The sequence below is a fragment of the Pipistrellus kuhlii genome, unplaced genomic scaffold, assembly GCF_014108245.1.
Source record: "Pipistrellus kuhlii isolate mPipKuh1 unplaced genomic scaffold, mPipKuh1.p scaffold_m20_p_3, whole genome shotgun sequence".
Taxonomy (NCBI): domain Eukaryota; kingdom Metazoa; phylum Chordata; class Mammalia; order Chiroptera; family Vespertilionidae; genus Pipistrellus; species Pipistrellus kuhlii.
This window is the reverse complement of record NW_023425529.1, coordinates 15,159,538-15,184,344: the sequence shown is the minus strand read 5'-3', so window position 1 is coordinate 15,184,344 and position 24,807 is coordinate 15,159,538. Positions and strand designations below refer to the sequence as shown.

The following is a 24,807-nucleotide window of genomic DNA, read 5'->3' as shown; positions in this document are numbered from 1 at the left end:
GTAGAGGGAGAGGGAAGAGTAATAAGGGATGGATGGATGGGAAGAAGGATGGATGGATAACTGGTCCTCACATTCCCATTATGCAGGTGTATAGAGTAAACAAGAGTGAGTAAGGCAGGTCATTCATTGGTTCAGTCAATGAATATTTATTAGAAATTTACTAGGCTATTCTCTGGAAAACAGACATGTATCAATAGATACCACCAACTCAATTCTCTCTAGTTTTAAGAAGCTGAACTAGGTCCATTGATGTAAGATTTTTGAGGTGGCATAAATGCAGGCCAGTGGGAGCAATGACACAGAAAACAGCAAGAATAGAAGACATGTATAAATGCCTAAAAACACTTTGGAGAATGGAAGTATCTGTATGAGAAGAATATAAATCAGATTAGAGAAGATCCAATAAAGGAAACTTCAGATGTGAGAGTAATCAGGGAGGCAGAAGGGACACTGCTGCGTTAAGGTTGAATATTTACATCTTTCCTTGGTAAAAGGACATTGAATTTGGTTGATATAGAAAACTATCTTTGTTTTCTAGCTTCATCAATTGGTAAGTGTGTGGCCCTGGAAAAATATTTCACCTCTCTGAGATTCAGTCTTTTCACTTGTAAAATAGAGATAATGATACTTGACACTGAAGATCACTTTATAAACCAGGGAGCATGCTGCCTGTACATGACAGATGCAGCTCCTTGATTTCCAATGGCTTAGACTCAGAGTTTAGCTTAGAGGACAGGGAGGGGAAACACTGGGCAGATTTTTCTGAAGACCATTGTCCAGGCCATCAAGCTTCTTTTGGCCAAGAACCGCATTCTCCTGCCCCTTTCTGTGTCCATCAGTAGTGTTTACTTCTGAAGGCTCCCATGACTCTATCCTGGCTCCCAAAACAGAGAGGAAGGCCTCTCATGGACTGATATGTGTCATGCTACCAACCTGAGATCCCCTGTTATAACTAGACTTTGACTGCTTGAGTAGCAGGACTCTTGGTCCTCTCTACATCTGAAGAAGCTAATATTTTACCATTTATGTGTGGGTGAGGAAAAAGTGGGGACTAAGTCTCCTTTAATCACAGAGAAATGAAGAAAATGTGCTTTGCCAATCTATCCCAGTGTTACACTAATTTGTATGCAATAAACTTGTAGTACTTAAGCCATTCATTTCAAGCATGTTTCTTCCTGTTATGACTTCCAGGGTTTCTGTATTGAGCAAAATCCATTGTATAAATCCCATGCAGACTGAAAGGAATTCCATGCATTGTCTCTATTTCTTAAGTAATTTGTGAATTTGGATCAGTGGGTTTGCAGGAAAGATCTTAATAACCAACCATATAACAAACCTTTAAGTGCCTCTTTTACTTGTCCTTCAAGTCAAGCCCAGTGATTGTGACTCTGTGAAGCCTCATGGACCTACTGTTGAGAGTGAGTTACTCCTGCCCCAGTGCTCCACTGCATTCTGTTAATGCTGCCTTTAGAGTTCTAACTCTATGACCCTGGCAGGGTTTGTTTACAAGTCATTCTTTCCCACTGCATATTCTGAGCTCTTGGAAGGATGACAGAGTAATCTAGTCATCTTTGTTTTCCAGCAATGAGCATGGTGGCCAGTATATAGAATGTGCTCAGTAAATGTTTGTTGGATAAATAAACTGCATGAATGAATGAATGGTGAATGATGGACATTGAGAACCCTCTTATATTTCTATTAAGACTTCGATTGTTTCCCTATGCAATAGAGAACCATGCTGAGGAATCAGCTCATGCCTTTCTTCTTGTTATCTTAGTCAGTCAACACTTGCAATTCTTTTTACACTGGGCACAGACTTTAAGTATGGGCTGATAAATAGTGATGACCTTCCCTGGCTGTGTTTTTTAACATAAGTGTTTATATTAATGAGTTGTTTCTAGCTTAATCTTTTGAGTATCTTCTTCCTGGCTTAGGAGACAAGCTCACACCAATGTGTCCCTCATTTATGCCCTTGTATTGCTTATTAGTGGTTCATAAAAGGGAGGAATCTTTAATCCCTAGTTTTCAATCCCCTTCAGCAGACTGTGCTGCTTTTAGTAAATTATAGAAAGTTAAAAAACAAAGCTATTGTTTATTTTCATTAGAATTAAACTCTCCTAATTGACTGTTTTGACTCCAACTTTGTTCAAAGTCTTCTGTGCAAATTACGCTACTGAGAACTGCTGTGTGGAAGTATTTGTACTTAGGTCTCTATCTTGCCTCACCATCACTAACTGCAATGCTTTCTGTTCAGTTTAGTTGTCTGCTTCTTTTTGTGTTTGTATTTATAGCTGGTGAAAATAAGTTTGTATTTATGAAAGATGACCTCTAACATCTGTTAATGGGATAGGAGCCACGCTAAATTGCGAGGATTCAGAAAATAAGGTTCATGGGACTTACCACCTAGGGAACAAGTCAAATAAACAAATAGAGTGATGTGTGCAAGGCATTATTGGCATGATGAGAAGAGATGGCCATGGTGCCCACTGGTGAGGTAGTAGGGATTAGGGTAGAGGAGTCTTTTTAGATAAGGTTAGATTTAGGTTGAACCTGCAATATAAATAGTAATTCAGCAGACAAAAAGAGAAGGAAAATTGCAGACAGTAGTAGTAGGCGTAAAGGCTCAAAAATGTAAAAGACATGGTTTTGAAGTGGTTGGAAAACAGGCAGGTTTGGTCTCCAAGTACAGCAGTTAAATATTAGCCCTGAGACCAGAGCATAGATGGGAAGGAAATGTGTCTGGGAAAAATAAGTTAGGGTCATATCACACAGAGTCTTGAATGCTAGACAAAAGATCTGGACACTCATTTGTGTGAGTGTGAGTGTGTGTGTGTGTGTGTGTGTGTGTGTGTGTTGGGAAGGTTGATATATACATTGAAGAATTTTAAATAAATAAAAAATCACAGTTGTGCTCCATCAAGAGCTTTTCCATCAATCCTGACCAGTCCATTTTATTCTACCTAACATATATATTTTTTCTTTAAGCAGATGGTTCTGGAATGTCCTTGGATGTCATCTTGTTTAGTTTAACCCACTCCTCTTTGTTATTTTAACCTAAACCCAGGTAATCAAGGCCAAGATTTTAATTGTCTCCAGCATCGGGCAGGATAGGGCTGGTGGTTATTTTAAAAGGCCCCTGGCTGCTAGAAAGAGAGAGAAAACCAATGAGGTTTGTGTCCAGGAGTATTTCCAGTCTTTTTGCTTCCTGTTCGGCATTTCTGCAGTAGGCTTTGTAAAGATTTAGATGAAAATCAACTATGGATTCTTCGCTAATTGACTTGGCCAGGTTTAATCTGTTATTGGTCAAGCCAAGCTGGCTTCTATTATGCAGTGCACTGAGGATTTCCGGCGTTGCTCTTATCCTAATGGAGGCTGGCTGTTTTTAGAAGCAAATCTTGGTGTTGGTGAAGGCCGGTATCATTGTGTCCTCTGAAGTGAATCCAGAAGGACGCCCATCTGATATAGCATTTAGACCTTTGACTACAAAGAGTGAGTCTTGTATTTGGCATTTATATGCTAGAAAATTAGGTTTTGTTTTAGTTTCATTTTTTTACTCCCTAAGAGATAAAACTTCTTATTTGTTTCTGCCTTTAAGTTGTATTGTGGAAATGCTTAGGGTACCCAGCCCAAGGAGGCAATGGGACATCTTCAGAGAGTGGCTTCTCTTGGCCCAGGAGATCAAGGAGTGACCTCAGAAGACAGGACAGGGCTGTCCTATTACTGTAGGCCCAGCATCTCTGGCCTTTACTGAGCCCCCTCTCCTGAGGTTGTCCAGTCCTTAACACATAGATTAACATGGCTGGGGAAAGAAAAGAGACATTCTGTTGTGGGGTTGAGATAATTTATGAGTACTATTAGCATTAAACCATCACTGATAGTTGTTTGTGTCAACAGAGTAGGTACAAAAGAGATCCTGTGTCTAGAGAGTTTATGGAGATAGAAAAGCAGACCATCAGGGCAAGCCCAGAGGAGAGGACACATGTCTGCCTCTGAAGTGCATGTGAACTGAGGAGAGGAGTGGAGAGTCCCATTTTTCCTATGATCGTGAAAGGATGTTGGATTTCCTAGAGCCATTTTCATGAGTGTGGTGAGGGCATGCTGTATATATTTATGGTCATTCAGAAGTAACCTGCCCTTCCCCACCCCATCAGTCACTCTGACAAATCCTTGCTGGTGCTTTGAAGAGTTTGCACCATTTTTCTGGAGGAAGTCACTTATGTAAAGAACATTTACACTATAGAGCTTGCTCATAGAATATGCTCATAGAATTAAGATCAACTTAGAACTCTATAAAGAAAGATATAGTCATATGTATATACACAAACATACACAGGTATTTTATAGGTTTTAGAAAGCCAGTCTAACATCTGATTTGCTTTCCTTATTAATTCCATTCCCCTTAACCCCCTTTGTCCTCATCTGCACCCCTGACTTTAAGTGAATTCCTCAACAAAGCCTCATTTAAGAGATGCTACAGGCCCTGCATTTGAACTACCTCACAGAACTTGATTTTGGAAATTTCTCCTCTACAACCTCTCCCCAGTCCCCTTTGACCTTCCAGTTAGCCAGGCCATCATTCCATGGCCCAACCTTGACAAATCTGTGTCATCTGGTGCATTTTGGCACCAACTGGCACCAGTTAATCTCCTAGAGCCTTGCTGAGCACCCATTGGGCATCAAAGATGATGGCAGGGACAGGGCTGTATCAGAACAATAACACACATTGTGGGCCCAAGCAAACTGCTAGTTTAAAAGCAGTTGTGCAAAAGTTACACATGTGTTCTCTTTCTTGAAACTTCTGCTGTGATGAGGGCTATCGCTTTGTGAACTTTCATTTTTATTTTTTATTTTTGGATCCCAGTTCTTTTATTCTTTATTTGGGTATTCTAGAATCTTGAAGCTTGTACAAGAGAATGAGAATCATGGTTACTAAAGCAAATCAGACCTGAAGGGAATTTAAACTATTGTCAATTTATCTATGAAGATGCAGAAGTTCATTGAAATAGAGTGAATTGTCTAAGAGCATACAGCCAGTGATTCCCAGGACTAGCAATCTAACCTCCTGATGTTTGTTTAGTGCTTTTACCTTAAGTTTGTGCTCATCTAGCATAGAAGTATGCAGCATGCATTACAGCCATTTGTATGTATTGATATTTATTCCAATTAGAGTAAAATTGCACATAACAGGTAGCATTATTGAGTAATTAAGTGGCTGACATTGTTCTAAGCACTTTAGGTATGCAATAACATTTACCCTTATGACAACCTCTTTAGGTTCACCTTATTATTATTATTATTATCAATTTACAATAAAAATACCTGAGACATGGAGAAATTAAATAACTTGCCCTTGGTATATAGGGAAGTCCTATTAGATCATAACTTTCCGACACTGTGTTTGCATCAGCAAATATGTACTGAGCATCTGGAATAGATGAAGCCTCTTCTAGTGAGAAATAAAGACCTGTGAGTAGCTCTATCCCAATAGCACATAGTGATGGCTGCAACAGGCATATACAAGGAAAGGACATTGGAGTGGTCTTGGGGATGCCTAGGAGTTTGCTAGCTTGAGAATGAATGAATGCTTTTTGTGCACAAATGGATAATGTGTTCAGGGGAAAATCAGGAGGATAAGAAGTTCAGGGTGCTAAAAGGCAGAAGCATGATGGTATGATAAAGATGTTGTTATACAGGGCTAGAGAGGCAGGTTGGGTGCCAACTATGAAGTACCAGCATTCCAAGATAAGTAATTTGGATTATTTCCAGTAAACAGAGAGGAGCCAAGGGAAAATTTTATGAGTAGGGAAGTGACAGAATCAGGACCCAAAAGACTATAGAAGCATGGGATGACTGGGGACAAGGACACCAATGAGGAGGCCGATGCAGTTGTCCAGGTGGAAATGAGGGCCTGGACTCCTAACAGCAGCATCTGATGTGCACAGACTGTTTCTGCTTGTTTTTCATGCTCCTACTGGGGCTTGGAATGCTTTCTTTCATCCAGTCTTGTTAGAACTGCAGGCCCATCTTTGAAGACTAACCTTAGGTGTTTGATACGGAGAGTCTCAGAACAGGCATACTCGCTCCTTCCCTTGTGCTCTGCTGTCTCTGTACATTCTTCTTCCTCCCTTGGCACACATAAAGTCGTGTTGCACGTCTTTGTGTACATTCCTCTTTTCTGCTTACACCCAGGTCCTTGAAGGCAGAACCAGACCTCTGCCTTCTTAAATACTTGGCACAGTGCCTGACATTCAGTGAACTCTCAATAAATGTGAGATGAATGAATAAACTTACTAAATAAAGGCAGCAACTATGGATATGGAAAGAACAGGCCAAATTTGGGAGACGATTTTTTTTAAGTTACATCAGGGTTTGGAAAGCCATGGCCCATGGGCCAATCCCAGCCTCCTTCTTTACTGCTTTTGTAAATAAAGTTTTGTGGGAACACAACCAAACTCATCTGTCTACGTTTTGTCTGTAGCTGCTTTCATGCTACAATGGCAGAGTTAATTTATTGTGACAAGACCAGATGGCCTGCAAATGCGAAAATGTTTACTCTCTGGACCTTTGCTGTTAAAGTTTGTCACCTCTAAGTTAAGTGGCCAGGATCAGTGAATGGAAAAAAAAAGGGGGGGTGATGGAGAGGAAAAAGTTAAGACTTTTCCTTTTCTCTTATCTAGTACAGCACTTGGGTCCCCGGTGATAGCATTGACCAGTAGGCCTGCAGGGACTGAGAAAGCAACACCCAGGATTGTGGGGCAAGAACGAAAAGGGAGCCTAAGACAGTAAGGTAGAAAGAGACCATATAAGGAACATCAGGGCCATGAGCTATTAGGTGGAGTTGATCTACGTCCTGTTTCTCCCTGGTGAAGCTTCTTGTGCTTGTCCTCTCTTTCAGTCATCCAGTTTGGCTTTGTCACCATCTTTGTGGCCTCCTTTCCTCTGGCACCTGTGTTTGCCCTCCTCAACAATGTCATTGAAGTGCGGCTGGATGCAAAGAAGTTTGTCACGGAGCTGAGGCGGCCAGATGCTGTGAGAACCAAAGATATTGGTATGTCCCCTGTTTAGAGGCGGTAGAAAACCCATCCCCACCACCACCTTCTCACTGTGTTGGGAATCCATAAGGTTGGGGAAGCCATTGCTTCTTTACACCTTTGAACTTCTCATCCTCATTCTCATCCTCATCCTCATCCTCATCCTCAGATCTTCAGATATTGGGAGGCTTTCAGAGGCTACATTATCCACCCCCAGTTGTGCCCCTGGTCTCTAGACAGGAGAGTACTTAGACTTCTTCAGACAAGCCTACTCCTGAGGCCCCAGCCACCCTTCCCCAGTAACATGCCTGCAGAGCATCACCCTGAGCCACAAGGTTGTCATCACTGGGCCAAGGGTGGGAGTGAGCCAGACGCCTTCCATTCTGTCTTTCAGGGATTTGGTTTGACATTCTCTCCGGAATTGGCAAGTTCTCCGTTATCAGCAATGTAAGTGCTTATATTCATGAAAACCTAACTCTGTGGGAAGGGCATTCCTGAGGAGCTCAGGTTTTACAAGCAGGATACCAGTCCTTGTCACCTCTCAGTCTTTTCCATTTGGAGCTTTATTTAAGATAGACCCCTGGTTAATAGTGTGTACAAGCCTTGTAATTCTGTTGCCAGAAGCATGCCACTTAATTGTTAATTTCATTAAGAGTAAGAAGGGTAATTACCCACCACAATGCAAAACTTCTCCTTAAGAGGCAAAATCAGATCTTTGCTCAGAGCCAAGAATAATAAGGAAAGAATTCCACGTATCTATCCATCTCTTTCCTTTCTTTTCTACTCCCAAGCTAAACAATACCTGGAGCATTGCCCAGGCTGCAATTCCTAATTAGAGTTCCTCAAGGTTGTCAATGTGAAATTTTAATTATCCCCAGGGACTCTGGCACTGCGTGGGTGAAGATAGGACATGGAAGAAGAGGGGTCCTACCTGTTGTGACTTCCTTAACTGCCTTGCCAGACATGTCCACATTTCAAAGGAAATCCTGCTGGGCCCAAGCCAATAGCTCCTTTTGCTTCTGCCTTCTGTACGGATGGTAGCCAGGCAGGGCCTCTTCTTCCATCTCCCAAGTAAATATCAACCAGACCAGTGAACACCAAGAAGCCCACAGCCTATTTTCTCTTGGAAGAGAAACATTGATCTTAGGAGAGACCTAGTTCTGTATCAAGAACACATAAACTGGCTGGAGAGGTGTGACTGGAGGCAGAGAGAATCAGCTCACTGCATTTTGAATGTTTGATGTAGGAAACACACATTTTGAGAAATAAGGTGCAATTTGGAAAATAGATCAATAGCTTTTGTAAAACTCCTTATCTCTGAGCTCTCATAGCTGACTTACCTGGCTTTTCCACCTTTGCCATGTGTGGAGTTGTATCTACTAAAAAAGAGGCCCTGAGTACTATCTACCTATAAGTACTTTCTACCTATACAGTAGAAGGAAACTAAGTTGTACTTTACTGACCTCTCTAAGACTTTTGACTTATCTTTGAAAATGTAAAAGAATAAGAGTATCCATCAAACAGGATCATTCTGGAAGTTAAACGAGATGATAAAAGGACTGATAGCCAGTGCTCAGGTGTAGCTGTGATTGTTAATAAGTATGTTACTCATTCTCAGATATGGTTATGACCATCCACACTCATGCGTACCTTGAGAAAACAATGCCTAAACTACATTTTTAAAAGGGGCTTTAATTGTTGATGTGGAATATAGTGTAAACACTTGCCAAAAAAGATTTAAGATTTTCCTTGCAGAAAGTATGTCCACATTCAAACATATAATTATTCATTTGTCATTTGGTTTGCTCCATAGACATTTATAGAATGCTTAGATATTGCCAGACACTACGTTGGGTATGTGTGGCTCCATCCAGGAGGACCTAATCATTTACCCTCTGTGTCTCACTTTTCCTAAGTAAAATGAATAAAAGAATTATTTCCATTATATAATATGCCAAAAAGTTCCAAGAGGTCATGGTCAAACTGAGGAAAGTGTTGAATCACATCCTTGGTATTCCTGGCTTCTCATGTCACTCAGGGGCAAATGTACCTGGTCATTCAGAATCCTTGCTCACTCTACTTAAGTGGCACTTGCATCATTTAGTAATTTTCTCTGAAAGTCTTTCACTCTGCTTTGGCTTGGTCAATACCAACTATCTTAGAGGTGATTTATTCCCTCCAGCACCAAATTGTCCAAATGGTTTAGCATTCTTTTCTAGAGTGGTTGTAATTTACTCCCCTCACAGCCACTGTCTTATGGATTTGCTTATACATGGCAAACGTGGAAAAGCCAGGTAAGTGAGCTATCAGAGCTGAGATAAGGACTTTTACACCAATCAGAGCAGAAGCTCTGGATGGAGAACCCAAGAGGGGATAGTCAGATGGGCCCAGTGACAACTGGATAGCATCCATCCTGACCTCTCCTCAAGTGCTTGTGGTTTTGTTCCTCAGGCTTTTGTCATTGCCATCACCTCCGACTTTATCCCCCGCCTTGTGTACCAGTACTCCTATAGTCACAACGGAACTCTGCATGGCTTTGTCAACCACACCCTCTCCTTTTTCAACGTCAGTCAGCTGAAGGAGGGAACACAACCTGAAAACTCACAGTTTGACCAGGATGTTCAGTTCTGCAGGTAAAGTAATGATGATGAGGAGGGAGGCAAAGGACCTGAAATGGTAGATCCAAATAATTATCTGGATGACCTAGACTTAGATTATTTTCCTTTCCTTCTGTCTTCTAACCCACCCCCAATTTCTATAAATTAATTTCCATAAATCAACAAATACTTATTGAGTGCCTTTTGTTAGACACTGTGGAGCAAACAAAGAAGTATATAGCCTCTTCTTTACCATCCAGGGGTTTATGGTTTGATTAGGAAGAAAACAAGCAGAACATACAGGAAACAGCAGGTTATTAAGTGATTATATCTAGTATGGACCATAAACATTGTGGGTATTCAGAGGAGAGTGAGACCGCTGTTGGTTAGAATGGAGAAGGTAAGCTTCCTGGAGGGGCCAAGAGGAATTCTAGGACTCTAGGCAGGGAGTCACCATGAACAAAGTAGTGGAGGTATTAGATAAATACTTAGGGGGCTAGGTGATGTAGTTAGCAAAGAATGTTCTTAAGAGAATAATATAGGTAATACAATATAGGTAGAAATTCCTAGAATAATATAAGCCAAAAACATTGTTGAACTTGAATAAATAGGATAAAATAGTTGATGGGAAATTTTGAAATCTTACAAGAATTTTAATGTGATATAATAAGATATTGACCTTTTTAGAGACAAGGAATGATAGGATAAAGGTAGGCTTAGGAAAATTGATCTGGTCTTATTGAGGAAGATAAACTAGAATTGGGGGAATTCAGGGAGGGCTGCTAAGTTGCTGCATCATTCAGATATGAACCATAGTGGGAACAGACCAGGTGGAAGAGAAAGAGAAAAAAAATGAACTATTTTATTAACATATTGCAAAATTAGTGATAAGATACATTAGAGAGAGAGTCTGAGTTAAAGATATCTTCAAAGTTTGGATTCAAGTCAGAGGACTAGGAAATTGTGGGTCCATTGACAGAGATGGGGATGACACTGAGTGAATCTAATTTTATGTTACATGTAATAAATTTTATTTCAATTATGTTGCATTGAAAATATTGGCAGGAAATCCAAGGATAAATTTTCACCTAACTCCTAGACATAAGCTGGAATTCCAGAGAAGTCCAGATTAGAGTTATGATTAAAAATTTAAATGCAGGGATTATTGAAGTCAAAAGCCAGAAAACTCTCCATTATTTACCCAAGAAGGGCAAATAAAGAGAATATTAAAGAGTACTAAATTATTTAACACTTTTGTACCCTGATCAAAGATCATACCTCATAAATAAAAATATAGAGTCGAGACCGTTTGGCTCAATGGATAGAGCGTCAGCTTGGGGACTGAGGGACCCGGGTTCGATTCCGGTCAAGGGCATGTACCTTGGCTGCGGGCATATCCCCAGTAGGGGGTGTGCAAGAGGCAGCTGATCGATGACTCTCTTTCATCGATGTTTCTAGCTCTCTATCTCTCTCCCTTCCTCTCTGTACAAAATCAATAAAATATATTTAAAAATAAATAAATAAATAAATAAATAAATAAATAAATAAATAAATAAATAAATAAATAAAAATATAGAACAATAACTAAAACAAAAATAAAAACCTAGGGAAAGGTATGGTTGGGAAAATATGACTTTCTTAGACAATCCCTAGTGGTATCTGACGTAAAAGCTGTCGATGACTCCATTGAAGAAGCAGTGTTTTAACTGTGTTTTCAGCAATTATGACCCTAGGCATGTCTGTCATACTTTCACACCTGGGACACCTTGGTATTCAAGATCAGCCATTTGTAAAATGGCTGCTTCAGTTCAAAAGTTCAAAATGAATTGGTCTTTCAACCCAGATGGCTGAGTTAAACAACCTTACTAATTTCTGACTTAATTAAGTAGAAGGGTATTCTGGACCCAGGACCAGTAACTTAAGCCAACCAAGAAAAAACTCAAAATCAGAGACCAGATTAAATTTATTCATAGACATCAATTTATATCAGCCTGTTTTAGGAATTTTTATACCTAGGGCTATGGAGACTCTAGCTCTTAGAATAAAGACATATGCCAACAGATTTGCTATTAAACTATGCACTACCCAGGGCCACTCTTCTGTGTGTTTGGAGTATCAGACTGTCCAGGTTGCTGGATTTTGGTCTGTGGATCTAACAGACATACTTCTACTGCTCAGAGAAGGTCTGTACCCGCTCTAGGTCTTTTCTAGTAGCACCTAGATCTGCTCCAGCAGAGTCCATGGATTCAGTCAACAGGTTTACATTAAATAAGCAGGCACTGAAAAGTGCAAATTATATAATCATTTTTATCACTGGAACTTACCACAGAAATTATCTTGTTGAAACTCCTCATTCTACATGAAAAGAAACTGAGGCTTAGAAAGTTGAAGAATCCCCCAAGATCATAGAGGTTTCTATGACAGATCCTAAGCTAAAATTCTTATCTATCCAAGAACACAAACCTCCAACCCCATGTGTTTGGTGGGGAAGGGGAGGGAAGGAACAATAGCAGTGTGTCTTGTAGTATGTGGAGGCAAGGCTAACACTATCTGTTTATTTAGTTAGTCTGGAAGCACTGAGGTTTGCTGATATTTCCCCTGGCTATCAGATTTTCTAGTAACACATATGAATATGCTTTCCAGATATATCAGTGGCCTAAACTGCCTTAAACACAAAGTGACTTTAATGACCCCCATAGTGAAAGTGGAGGGTAAACCTACTTTTAGGCAAGGTTTGATTCAACCAAGTTTTCTCTAACCAAATCTTTCATCATCTCCCAAGTCCATTTCAATTGACGTTGTCTATAGCTTTAAGATCTGCATGACTGCCAGCAGCTACCGGCCATTGGAATAAAAGCCCATAATTCTTTCCCAATGACCCCAGCAAAAGTCTCATTGCAGCTCATTTATTAGGATCAGTACGCATGCCCTACCCATAAACAATCATTCTAACCAGAGAAATGTGATACTCTCCATGGCTTTGAGGCCATTGATGTGGGGTTTGGAGGGTGAAATCATCTCCAGCTGAAGCATATGATCTCTGAGTTGGAGGTAGTTCCCTAGTGGGAAGACAAGATGAATGGATACCACTTGGCTAAAACAATACATGCCCAGGACATCAGGTAATAGTATACATGGATCAGACTGAGCTTTATTGTATCCACCTTCAGAGTCACCAGATTTTCTAGTCAGTTGTAAGACCCCACTAATTCTTCTCTCCGTTGTTTCAATGCAAGTCGATGGGATTTTGGGTTATCTATTACCCCCCCCCCCTTTTTAATTTAAATTCTTTAGTGTTTAAAGTATTACATGTCTCCTGTTTCTCCCATTGACCTCTTCCTGGCTGTTCACATCCCCCAGCACATGCCCTCATCCCCCTACTGTCTGTGTCCTTGGGTTATGCTTATGTACATGCATAGGAGTCCTTTGGTTGATCTCTTAGCCTCCCCTCCCTTGCTTTCCCTCTGATGTTCAATGGTCTGTTCAATGCTTCTATGACTCTGGATCTATTTTTGTCCATTAGTTTACGTTGTTCATTATACTCCACAAATGAGTGAGATCATGTAACATTTATCTTTCTCTGACTGGCTTATTTTGCTTAGCATAATGCTCTCCACGTCATCCATGCTGTTACAAATGGTAAGAGTTCCTTTTTTTACAGCAGCATAATATCCCATTGTGGTCCCCCTTTTTAAAAAATTCTGTGACTGAATGGCAAAATCATCAATAGGTGCATGGGGAGTGTATTCTATATTTCCAACAAGAAATTTTATTCACAGAAAATAGATCATTCTAAAATCAAATCAAAATGATCTTTGAAATATCTATTTTTTTTCTCATTTAGTACCAGTGAGGATTATAGATTCACTAATGCAACTGGTTTTGAGACCTTAATGGCTTGGCATTGGTTATGTGATAGAGAATAAGACACAGTGCCTCCCTCACGGTAAAGGAGATGAATAAGTAAATAAGCAATTAAAATATAGTTTTAATAATTTACAATTGTGTCACTTCAGGGAGCTCTGAGAGCCCCGAGGGCAGAGGCAATGCACTTCTCTCAGACTTAAGAGGTCAGGGGAAGCTTCAAGGGAGGTGGAATTTGAAGAATGAACAGAAAAGTTGAAAGTCCTCATTCACATGACCAAGCTGGCCTGGGTGGTGAGCGGGATGAGAAGAGCAGTGCTGGATGGTAAAGGGGGTGTCCAGGAGAGAAGGAGATCCAGGGAGAGCAATGTCTTCCAAGTGGGGGGGAGAGGGGGAGTTTGTGCTTGCTCAGTGATTAGGGCTGGAGTGATAGAGGTCAGTTATGAGAGATGAGATTGGAAGAAGGCACGTAAGTCAGACCAAGAAGAGCATGTTGATCATTTGGAACTGTATAGATTCCCTCTCAGGGCAGCACAGAGCCACTGAGGGACTTAAGGGAGCAGTGATAAGCTCAAACTTTTCACTGGTGTTATCTCTGTCTGAGATGCCCTACTCCACAGTGTGAGCAGACACCTAGAGAACATGGGCAGCTTATATCTAGACAAACCCTATCAAATTGGTGTATTTTGCAGGCTACCTTTCCTAGATGGGTGAGAATGTTGATAGAAACTTCTACCTCAGATGGTCCTACTCAGTGCATGCTGTGTAACCTTGTCTAGGTAATCAAATTCTCTGGAGATTTAGGAGGTTGAAGCATAATTTATAAATGTCTTTGTAAGCTAGGAATTGTCAGTGGCTACAAAAAAAAGTAAAACAGAGAGAAGGAGATAATGGAGGGGAGGAAGAGGGAAAGAGGGAGAGACAGAGATAGATGGGGAATGGGGAAGGGACTATAAGAGAGAGAGAGAGAAGGGACTATAAGAGAGAGAGAGAGAGAGAGAGAGAGAGAGAGAGAGAGAGAGAGAGAGAGAGAGTAAGAGAGAGATTGTGAGATTGTGAGAAACAGAGACAATTCTGTAGCTAGCCCCAAAGCCTGCATTTAAAACTGCTTCCATGGTGGGATTTGAAAATTGCCCTGATTTTCTAACAAATAGTGTTGGGAACTCATTCTTATTCTTAGCTTTCAGTGAGAATAAATGTGATCAAGTAAAACAGGTCTCCGGATCCAATAAAACCTTGCCAGGAAAGAAATATCTTTAAAATAGCAATAAAAGTTAAGACAGGTCTTTAGGTCCCAGCATTTTTGCAGCAACATTGGCCTCAACCATCTAACCACTCTGGGAGGGGTGCTCCATAAGCAGTCCAGTGATGTCAATGTATAGGCTGATTAGTGCCCATTTGACAAGGTCAAAATACCACTATGACCTGCAGGATGGACGATGTCTTGGGCTCCTGGCTTAGCTGGAAGGGAGCAGAGCGATCAGAAGGATAGGGCCTCGCCATGGATCTGGGTGCTAGACTGGAGGAGCCGACCTGGATGTGGTCAATCCAGTGGGTCTATTTGGAGGTGCTGAGCCTGAAGATACAGCATCCTTGGGTGGCCTCTGTTGGGTTTTTCTGCAGGGCCTAAGTTCTTTCATACCCTGAGGTCCTGTTGCCTACATTCCTTCCAGCCCATGGCTGCCCCTCATCTGCTTCTTGCTGAAACCAGAGGTAAAGTCAGCTTTTCTGGGTGTTGCCTTTCCTGATCTTTATCAACCACTGGATTGACGTGGTTCTCTTAGTTCCTAATTGGCTGTCTTCTTTTCTCTTGCTAAAGGCCAAATTCAGAGGGCAGTTTTAAGTAGATCAGATGGTATGAACATATTGTATGTAATTATGTTCAGCATTAATATAACATTAATTTCCACAGAGACTTGTTCAGAAATGCATTTATTAACTAATTTGTATTGAAACTAAAATCTCATTTAAAAAACAAAACAAAAAAAAACTACTGATTGTTGATGACAACTCCTCAGTTTGTAATTTAGGCACCCTTTCTGCCCACAGTGATTGAGTCTTGTGACAAGTTGTGGCAGATGTCACTGGCACTGGTCACACCTCAAAGTGAGGATGGGAAGGGGACATCTGGGCCAGAAGTCTTTTTCCCCCCTCTCTGCACCAAGTATAAAATGAGGACTTAGAATAAATAACCACCAAAGATTCTTTCCTGCTTTAAAAAAGTAATAGTAATGACACTTGCAATATATTAATCAATTCCTACAAAAATTCTAAACATTACAGGCAAGCTCTCTAACTTTGTACCACATGTACCCTAACCCCTGCCTGGCCCTAGGCATCTTCCCAACAGTGATCTTTTTTCAGACATTTTTCCTTGCATTCATATCAAATGAATTTGGAGAACCTTTGAGGTATTGTTTCATGGGTTTGTTTTATAATAATGTAATATATTTTGACATGGGAACTTTATATATTTAGGTAATATATAAATTCCACTCAGTCAATGTAATTTTTCTTAGTGTTAGATCCAGGAAAAAAATTAATGTAATCTTAAAGCTAAAATATAATGTTGATTTTTGTACCATCTTCACTTATTTTATGGGAGTCTGTCTCAGTTAACACTATAACTTTGCTCCTGGAAGCTAAGTATAAAAACATATTGAGTCAACTGAATATTGCCATTAATTACATTCTTCTTTTGAATTTTTGAACCTATTTTTACTATAAAAGTAGTTATCCATATTTATAAATGTATATATGAAAGACTCTCTTCTCAGCCCCCTAGTTCTGTATGTATGTGTATGTATAATTATGTATGTGTATATTTGCATGAATATATGTATATATACATGTATTACATATAATACATATCATATAAATTATAGAATTTAAAATTTATATATTACATAATTAATGTATTGGTTATATTAATTATGAATATATAATTATTTATTATATCTTATATAAATATAAGGAAAAGATTCTCTTCTCAGCCCCTACCCTAGTCATTCTCTTCCAGAAGAAATCATTGTTTCCATTTTCTGTAGAAGTCTCAAGAAATCACATGCACATGTGTTGTCTTATTTAATTCTCACTGTCTTTCTTTCATGTTCAGTGTACATACATACACACATGTATGTATTTGTTTACTCATGGTTGGGGTGAGAGAGATGGTGTATGTATCATTGGTGTATTCAGCACTTAGAGGCACGTTTTGTCAGCTCCACTTATGGATTAGAAAACTGAGAATCAAAGATGTGAAATAACTTACCAAGTCCTTACAGTTAATGACATAGCCATTCCAAGTGCTCACTTGCTTTTTAGACACTCTAGTTGTTTCATTATGAAAAACACTCCTTTTTAGAACACTAAAGAGGACTTTCAAAGTTAATGTTAAGTCCCAAAGAAAATAAAGGAGGACTGGAGGTGTGAGAGTGAGATCTGGGAATGATTCCTAAAATTATATTTGCGAGTTTAAACCCCTGCCAGTAGATGCAGGAAGCGACCAGATATGGGTCACCCAGTGCCTGGCTGCCCAGTGGGACTGTAGGAAAACCAAGTTCCCTAAACCAGGGGAAAGGGTCTGGTTTCAGAAAATACTTTAGCTGATGGGAACGAAGCAGAAGTTAATTCCCACCAACCTGAGGCTAGCCTACATTTACATGGACATAGATCCTGAGAGAAGCTCCTTGCAGTTGTGGCATTGGCTGATGGAAACTTGGGGCATCTGCTCTTGAGTGCTCAGAAATCCTCCTAGAAAGCAGGGAGGAACAAGGAGCATGGGTGAATGTGCTCTGTCCTCTTTTAACAGAAGGGGTATGTTTCATAAGTAACCTTAGTCAAAGGAGAAAGAATAGTTATTGCTTACTTGGCATATATATCTGACAAAATTCGTGTGTGTTTTTTCCTGGATCTAACACTAAGAAAAATGTGCACGAAATTCATGTGTGTGTGTGTGTTCCTCAGCTCAATCTGCAACCTCTCCAATCTGGGACCCTTGAGGAATGCCTGACTGCCCACTCACAATCCAGGACTGCAGGCTCCCAACTGCTCACCTTCCTGCCTGATTGCCCCTAACTGCTTCTGCCTGCCAGCCTGATCACCCCCTAACTACTTCCTTGCCAGCCTGATTGATGCCTAACTGCCCCCCTCTTGGCCCAATTACCCCTAATTTCCCTTTCCTGTCAGCCTGGTTGCCCAAACTGCCCTCTTCTGCAGGCCTGGTCCCCCCCAACTGTCCTCCCTGATGGCCTGGTTATCCACAACTGCCCTCCTCTACTGGCCATCTTGTGGTAGCCATCTTGTGTCCACATGGGGGCAGCCATCATTGACACATGGAGGTGGCCATCTGGTGTGTTAGAGTGATGGTCAATTTGCATATTACCTCTTTATTATATAGGATAAGTCAGGTGGGATGCGATGCTGAGTCCCCTTCACAGACATTTCATCTTCATTACAACTCTGTGAGATGCAGAAAACTGAGGCCCATTTCATAGATAATGGCCTAGGCCATCAAAATGTTTGTAGAGGGCATAGAACTGAAATGGTGGGGGTGGCATCAAGACACCTGACTCCAAAGCCCATGCTTTTGCCAATTCTGTGTCCTGGGCTTAGAAACAAAACAGACAAAGCAGACAACTATTACCATGGTGGACAAAATTGATTCTATTAACCACTTTATCACTTTATCTTTTGTGGACATTTCTAATCTTAAAGCTAATTATCTCTTTTTTAATTAGTGTCTTCTAGTTACTCAGTGGAAAAAATGTGATAAACTTCTTAGGATGAAGGCTGTGTTGTTGTTTTTTTTAATTATGAAATCAGAATTTACATTGGAATGTAAACAACCAATCATTTACTGGTGGCAGAGGCTTACTGGAGCCTGTTTTTCAAACTATGAGTCATGGTTCATTATTGGGTTATGAAATCAATTTGGTGGGTCATGGTAGCATTTTAAAGAATAGAATAGATTAAGATAAGGTGGAACAGAATAGAATAGAATAGGATAGGATAGGATAGGGTAGGATAGGATAGGATAAGATAGGATAGGATAGAATAGAATAGAATAGAATAGAATAGAATAGAATAGAATAGAATAGAATAGAATGAGGGTGACCCAAAAAATGTATACACACTTTAACAGCTGATAGATAGCTCAATTAATGTTTCTTTCTTTTCAATTTTAACCCCTTGGAAGTAATATATTATTCAAAGTGTGTATATATTTTTATAGAACACCCAGTAGAATGGAAAGAATGAAATGAAATAGAATAGAATAGAATAGAATAGAATAGAATAATACTAATGCATTGGAATAGCAATATTATCTTTTGTATAATTTTCATTCCAGTGCCATATATTTATTGCATTAATTCAAAATGTATAGTTACTACTGTAGGTCACAGTTGTTAAAAAAGTTAACTTTGGAAAGAGAAATGCGAACAGATGTATAATTAAATAAATTGCATATTGTTCTTTTCTGCGGATAGCTTATCCTGTAGTTCCTAACAGAGTACCTTTAGCCCATTGGCCTAGGTGTATTTCAAGCAGAACTTTTTGGACATATCTATGTATTAGTCTTTCCCTAGATCCTTAATTAGATGGATGTGCCTGTTATATTCAAAACATGTTTTGAATACTTAGGGAGAGCAAAGTGACATTTTCAAAAGCTGGGGTGAGTTAGTAGCAGAGGTGGGACCAGAATTAGATTATTTATGGATTCTTTCCAGACTGGAAAAAAGCAGGGTGAGCAATGGCTCTCATGCTGAGGTCAGTGAACATCTGTTCCTTCATAGATGAAGCTAGACAACAAGCGAAACAGGCTTTGATTGCAGCAGGAGGGATTGGGCTAGACCTGGGGAAGGCTTTCCCTGTGGTAAGGAGTGAGCGTGTGTGTAAGACCTTGGAGGTCTTGAAAAGAAAAGGAGGATCAATTCCCTTCAGCCATAGGATCCTTTGGGGAGCAGCAGCAGGACAGTGGGGAGCCTGAGTTTTTCCCATCCCAAGATGTCCTTATTCCTTTAGCCACGCTCTCACTCACTCTCTCCCATTAGCAAGCATAATTGGAGCTGGCCATGTTTCTGTCCTCAGCCACGGATGGATGTGATGAATGCCGTGGTATTTTGCTGGGCTGCAGTTAGTTTTGCTTTTCATCCGAATGTCAAACCAAGCCTGCAACAGCTGTGATCAGCTGTTGGAAGAAGGGGAGTTGAGTGGGGAGGGGGCAGCTCCTGGCCTCTTGCCCAGCCCTAGCCAATTGCTTAGTGTCCACCTCTCAGTTTGTCTTTTCTGTTGCTGACTCCATCACTAGGGCTTTTTTCTATCTTCTTGTGTGCATCTCTCTTCAGGTTGTTTTTCTTTTTCTCTTCTTCCCTCATCTCTCTTTGGGCAATTGGAAGTCACCATACTTTGATGTGAATCTTTCAAAACAGCTAGTGCATTCAGGTTAGGGGGAGCTACAGAGAGCATCCACTTCTGAGACACACACACACACACACACACACACACACACACACACGCACACACACACCTGCCAATTGCTACAGACAGTAAGGTGCAGTATGAGATAGGAGAAAAGTCTGAATTCGGCCAGACTTGGATTCCTGGCTTACCTTAGCCTCCTGCTGTCAATGAGACCTTGGACAACTACTTGAACTTCTCTGAACCTCAGTTTCTTCCTATGTTATATGGGGATATCAATGCCTGCCAGAGGATGCTGTTGTAAAGATTAAATGAGGAAACTTCCAAAAAAAAAGTTCCTTGCTCAGGGATTGATACATACTGCTGCCTTCCCTTCCTATCTCCTCCTCTGATAGAGTCCCCACTCAATGGTCATACATCCCGCATTGTGGCCTGATGCCATCCCACCCCTTCCTCCAGCCCTGGGCTTGCTTTGATTTTATTGAGCGTCAAAGCTTTGCTGAAGTCTATGGAGGAAATAGTTTCATGCAGGATCATAATTCTTCTGTTACTAGCTTTTGTCATCTTTCCAGGTTTAGAAAAAAGTGAATCTGAGAAAATGAGCCATTTCTAACATGAGTCATCCCAGGATGGGGGTAAGGTGGAGACAGCAGTGAGGAAAAGTCCCTCCAAGGGTCTGAGGTCTGAGGAAGAGGCATGAGTTCATGTCAGACCACTGACATTTTGTTTCTTAAGCCATATAAACAACTTATAAAGATGGCCAGTAAAAGAGGATGACACTGACCAACTGTGACTATTATTATCAGTCCTCCTTCCCCAAATTCATTATCTTCAGTGTGGTCACTTCCCTTTGAATACAAGAATGTAGTCATCAAATAAGGCCAGCCTCTCTCAAAACCATAGTCCCATGGCAAACACTTGGGCATGAAGTCCGGGATTGTCTGCTGGCACCTATATCTTCTCTGAGCCCACAGGCTATAAAAACTGTACGAGAACGGGAGGAGGGGGTGTCTTCCTTCCCCTCCAGATGCCATAAGCTAGTGGGAGCCAAGGTAGATTCACTGTCCTAGGGTCTTTTCATGATTGCTGGGCTCCTGTGGAAGGAGAATCCAGATACCAGAGGATTCTTTTGGGGGATGTTAGAGAGTAGGAAAAAGACATTTCTAGTCTCACATTGTTTTTTGGGGGGGACTTTGGTCTTTTTATCCCACAGACACTTGGTTGGGCCATGGATTCCTTTTCTCTACTTCTTTTCCCCCAAGTCGGAGAGCCAAGGCTTGCCTGCTGCTTTGACCCCTGAGGTTCTCTCTAGAGCTACAGTACCCCATTTCTTCCATCTCTTCTCAATCTGAACACCACATTTCTCTCTTGGCAGGTTTAAGGATTACCGAGAGCCACCATGGGCCCCAAACCCATATGAATATTCCAAACAGTACTGGTCTATTCTGTCTGCCCGTCTGGCTTTTGTCATAATCTTCCAGGTGAGTTATTCCAGTAAGTAGTTGCCAATTAGGACTTAAACTTCAAGAGTTAAGACAACCATGTCTCCTTGCTGGCCCCTCATCTCCAGGTTTTCATGGCACAGGTGACATAGGGGGCCTTCACAGGTGGCAGGCAGTGAGTGCTCCCTTCCCTGGGCATCCATAAATTGTTGGATTTGCAGAAAGAAACTAAAACACAGAATAAGAATACAAGGCAGATGTTGAATAAATTGCAGGGTGGAGATAGATTTCCATTTCAACCTAAGGCAACAAAGGGAAGTGGGAAGAGCAGTGGAAACCAGAGTCTCAGCTCTAATGCAGACAAACAGCTCCATCTGAACTTTTTCCTAGCCCTCTCAGCTGTCTCCCTCCCTTGTTCTTGTTGTTTTAGGCCCTGAGACATCTGGTGGGAAGGGCCGCCAGAACCATCCCACCATTCATGAATGAATAGCAAACCTGAGCCCAGTGATTCCTATCTCTGACAATAGCAGCAGCTCCACTTGTACCTCCAAGATTCTCTGAGCATGAGGCCCCCCTTCCCGATTCTCCACTTGGGGCCTTGTGGGTCTTCAAGCAAAACTGGAGCCCCAACCCAGATCCTTTTCTCATCCACTCCCTCAGGCTTTTGTAATCCCTGAAGGCGGATCTCTAGAAGGCTCTAAAATAGCCTGCCCCTGACCCAAGCCCAGGAAGTGAAGGAGCCCCACGGCCAGTCTTTCACCTAAAGAAGACAGCCATTTTTCCTCTGGGGTGATGGGGTGATATATTTGAAAAATCACTCAGACATCCCCTGCTGCCCCACCTGTTGGAGTCTCTTCACTTTACCATATGTCACATAAAGCATTGACTGACCCTGTGAGAAGTTAGTTAAAAGGAAGAATGTATGACTCAGAGTAGCTCTAGATGGCCTAAGGCAGCTCCACTGTTGAGATGATCACTCTGAGGGGCAAGGATAGACTGGTACACTGATGTTCCCCAGCTAAGCCTTCTCACTTTTGACAGAACCTTGTGATGTTCCTAAGTGTCCTCGTGGACTGGATGATCCCAGATATCCCCACGGACATCAGCGACCAGATCAAGAAAGAGAAGAGCTTGTTGGTGGACTTCTTCCTGAGAGAGGAGCATGAGAAGCTCAAGTTGATGGATGAGACAGCCCCCAGCAGCCAGGGAGGGAGCCATCAGAGCAGGAGGAGCCGGGCAGCCAGCTCAGCACCCTCTGGCCATAGCCAGCCAGGCAGCATCGCATCCTCTGGTTCTCAGCACACCAGCGTGTGAGCAAGTCAGCCCCACTGCTGAGGGGGCGCTGCAGCAGTGAGAGACCATTCACAAGCATGTCTGTGCTTCTGCACAGTGTGGTGTCTGTCATCTGCCAGGATATGTCACAAGGGGATCTTGAAATGGGTGTATGTATGAAGAGAGAGAGAATGAGCTCAGAAAGGAAGTGAAATGATGCTGCTTCTTAGAAACTCCAAGATTAAGTTTATTTTACTGTAGCCTTTTGGGGAATTGGTACCATTTTGAGTTTCTCTATCCCAGAATTCCAAGGTACTGAAACCAAGGGTCCTTATGACTTGGATTAAATTAGCTTTAAGTCCTAGCTCTAGACATCATATGCCTCTTTCTATTTATACATACCCCTCAGAGACCTAACCTTTTCCCCAATAATCAGCAGCCCCCAAAGCAGGAGAAGACAGTAGCTCAGACCTGACAAGTGGTCACAGGATCCAGATCTCTGTCAGGATAAAGATCACATCTTCACCTAAGTTATGTTTCAGTTCCCAAGCCCTCAATAGGAACAATCCCCTGGATACTTCCCCATGAGGGACACCATAAAAGACCTCAGAACTGTCCTCAAGATCTGAAGAAATGATTTATTACACTCATCTCACCTCTGACCAATCAGCTCCCCACACAACCCTGAACCCCTAACCCACAGTGTCTTCTGATTTTGCTCTATATAATCTATAATCTATACTCTATTGGAGAGTTGGGCTTTTTTTTTTTTTCTTTCTTTCTTTCTTTCTTTCTTTCCTTCCTTCCTTCCTTCCTTCTTTCTTTTTTCTTTTTTCTTTTTCTTTCTTTCTTTCTTTTTTTTTCTTTCTTTCTTTTTAGAGCATAAGCTCCCACCTCCATTTGGCCAATTCAATATTAAACTTTTTTTATTTATATACTGCAAACCCCTGTTCATGCATTTTGTTGGACCAGTGTGTGTAAGTATGAGGATTCCAGGAAAAACATCAGAGTTCCAGTAACAGCACCATGAGCCTTCCCTATGTTTCCTCAGGTACCCCCTCATTTCAGATAGCTGCAGGCCATGACAGAAGCGTAGTCAGGGCCCTGTTGTAGCATTCATTATAAATGATCATTCCCCTGCTTCCCACCATCACCCCGAGAAAATTCTGAGTACTTACAGTCGAGGCTCTCATAGCCTCAGTGGATGCAAATTAAGTGACAGGGCTGATTTTTACTGTGGCCACTGGACCTGATGGTGAGTTGCAAAGTTTCAAACCTGGGCTTGTCTATAGTTCATGTCACAGGGGTGCTTTGAGCTGAATGTAACTAATCATCATTTTATGCAGATTCAGATTTAAAAGAAAATAAATTGAAACATTCTTTATAAAGATGCTTCTCCTTGTCTTTGGTTTTCTCTCCCCTCACCCCAACCAATATTTATTGAGCACCTACAATGTTCTCAGACTAGAGATATGTGAGACAAAAATCCCTGCCTCATGGTGTTTACATCATGGGGAGAGACAGACAGTAAGCTGATACATGTATAAAATTTTAGATAGTAATAAGTGCTATGGAGAAACAAAAGGAATAAGAGACAGGAAGTGTTAGGACACCAAAGAAAAGGGACTTACCATTTTATATGCAAATTCATTTCAAACCCAAAATGATTAAAAGCTTACGTTTTGCAATGTTAACATCATCGAATGGTAGCAGCCTTCCAGATCTCTGTTGTGATACGATTTTCAAGTATAGTTGGAACCAAGAGGCAAACATCATTCATCACTGCCTTTCACACACCTCAACCCCACCTGCTTTCCAGAAATCAGCTGCAAAGTCCTCTTCCTCTGGCCCTGACCCCAGTTTACAGGTCAGTTTGGTGGAGTCGAACCCAATGCCTGAATAGAAGCTGCAAAGAGGCCGTGCTCCAGAGGAGAAATGAGAGTTATGCTGATATTTAAATATATCCTGTGATGTGAGGGCTCATGGGTGCTTAGGCTGGTCATCATGGCTGCTCTACATGCTTCTTGTTTCCTCCCATACATGTGCAGGATCACACTGCTGCTGATCCTGGCTCTGCAAAGTGGGTCCTCCTTTTAAAAGGATACCAGGGCAGCCTGGTCGGCATTGCACAGTGGTTGAGCATTGACCTATGAACTAGGAGGTTGTGGTTCGATTCTCGGT

The 24,807-nt window shown here is 41.3% G+C and overlaps 1 protein-coding gene across 2 annotated transcripts in view; it reads left to right on the top strand.

Moving 5' to 3' along the window:
• Positions 1-23,401, top strand: part of ANO2 (anoctamin 2) — a 301,023-nt gene extending 277,622 nt beyond the window's left edge. For both annotated transcript variants that reach the window (XM_036455715.2, XM_036455714.2), the window contains 5 exons: positions 6,896-7,048; positions 7,426-7,478; positions 9,483-9,664; positions 21,288-21,393; positions 22,396-23,401. In XM_036455715.2, coding sequence (XP_036311608.2) covers positions 6,896-7,048; positions 7,426-7,478; positions 9,483-9,664; positions 21,288-21,393; positions 22,396-22,668 — 767 coding nt within the window. In that variant the 3' untranslated portion in view covers positions 22,669-23,401. The remainder of the gene's footprint in view (positions 1-6,895; positions 7,049-7,425; positions 7,479-9,482; positions 9,665-21,287; positions 21,394-22,395) is intronic.
• The last annotated feature ends 1,406 nt before the right edge of the window (positions 23,402-24,807 follow it).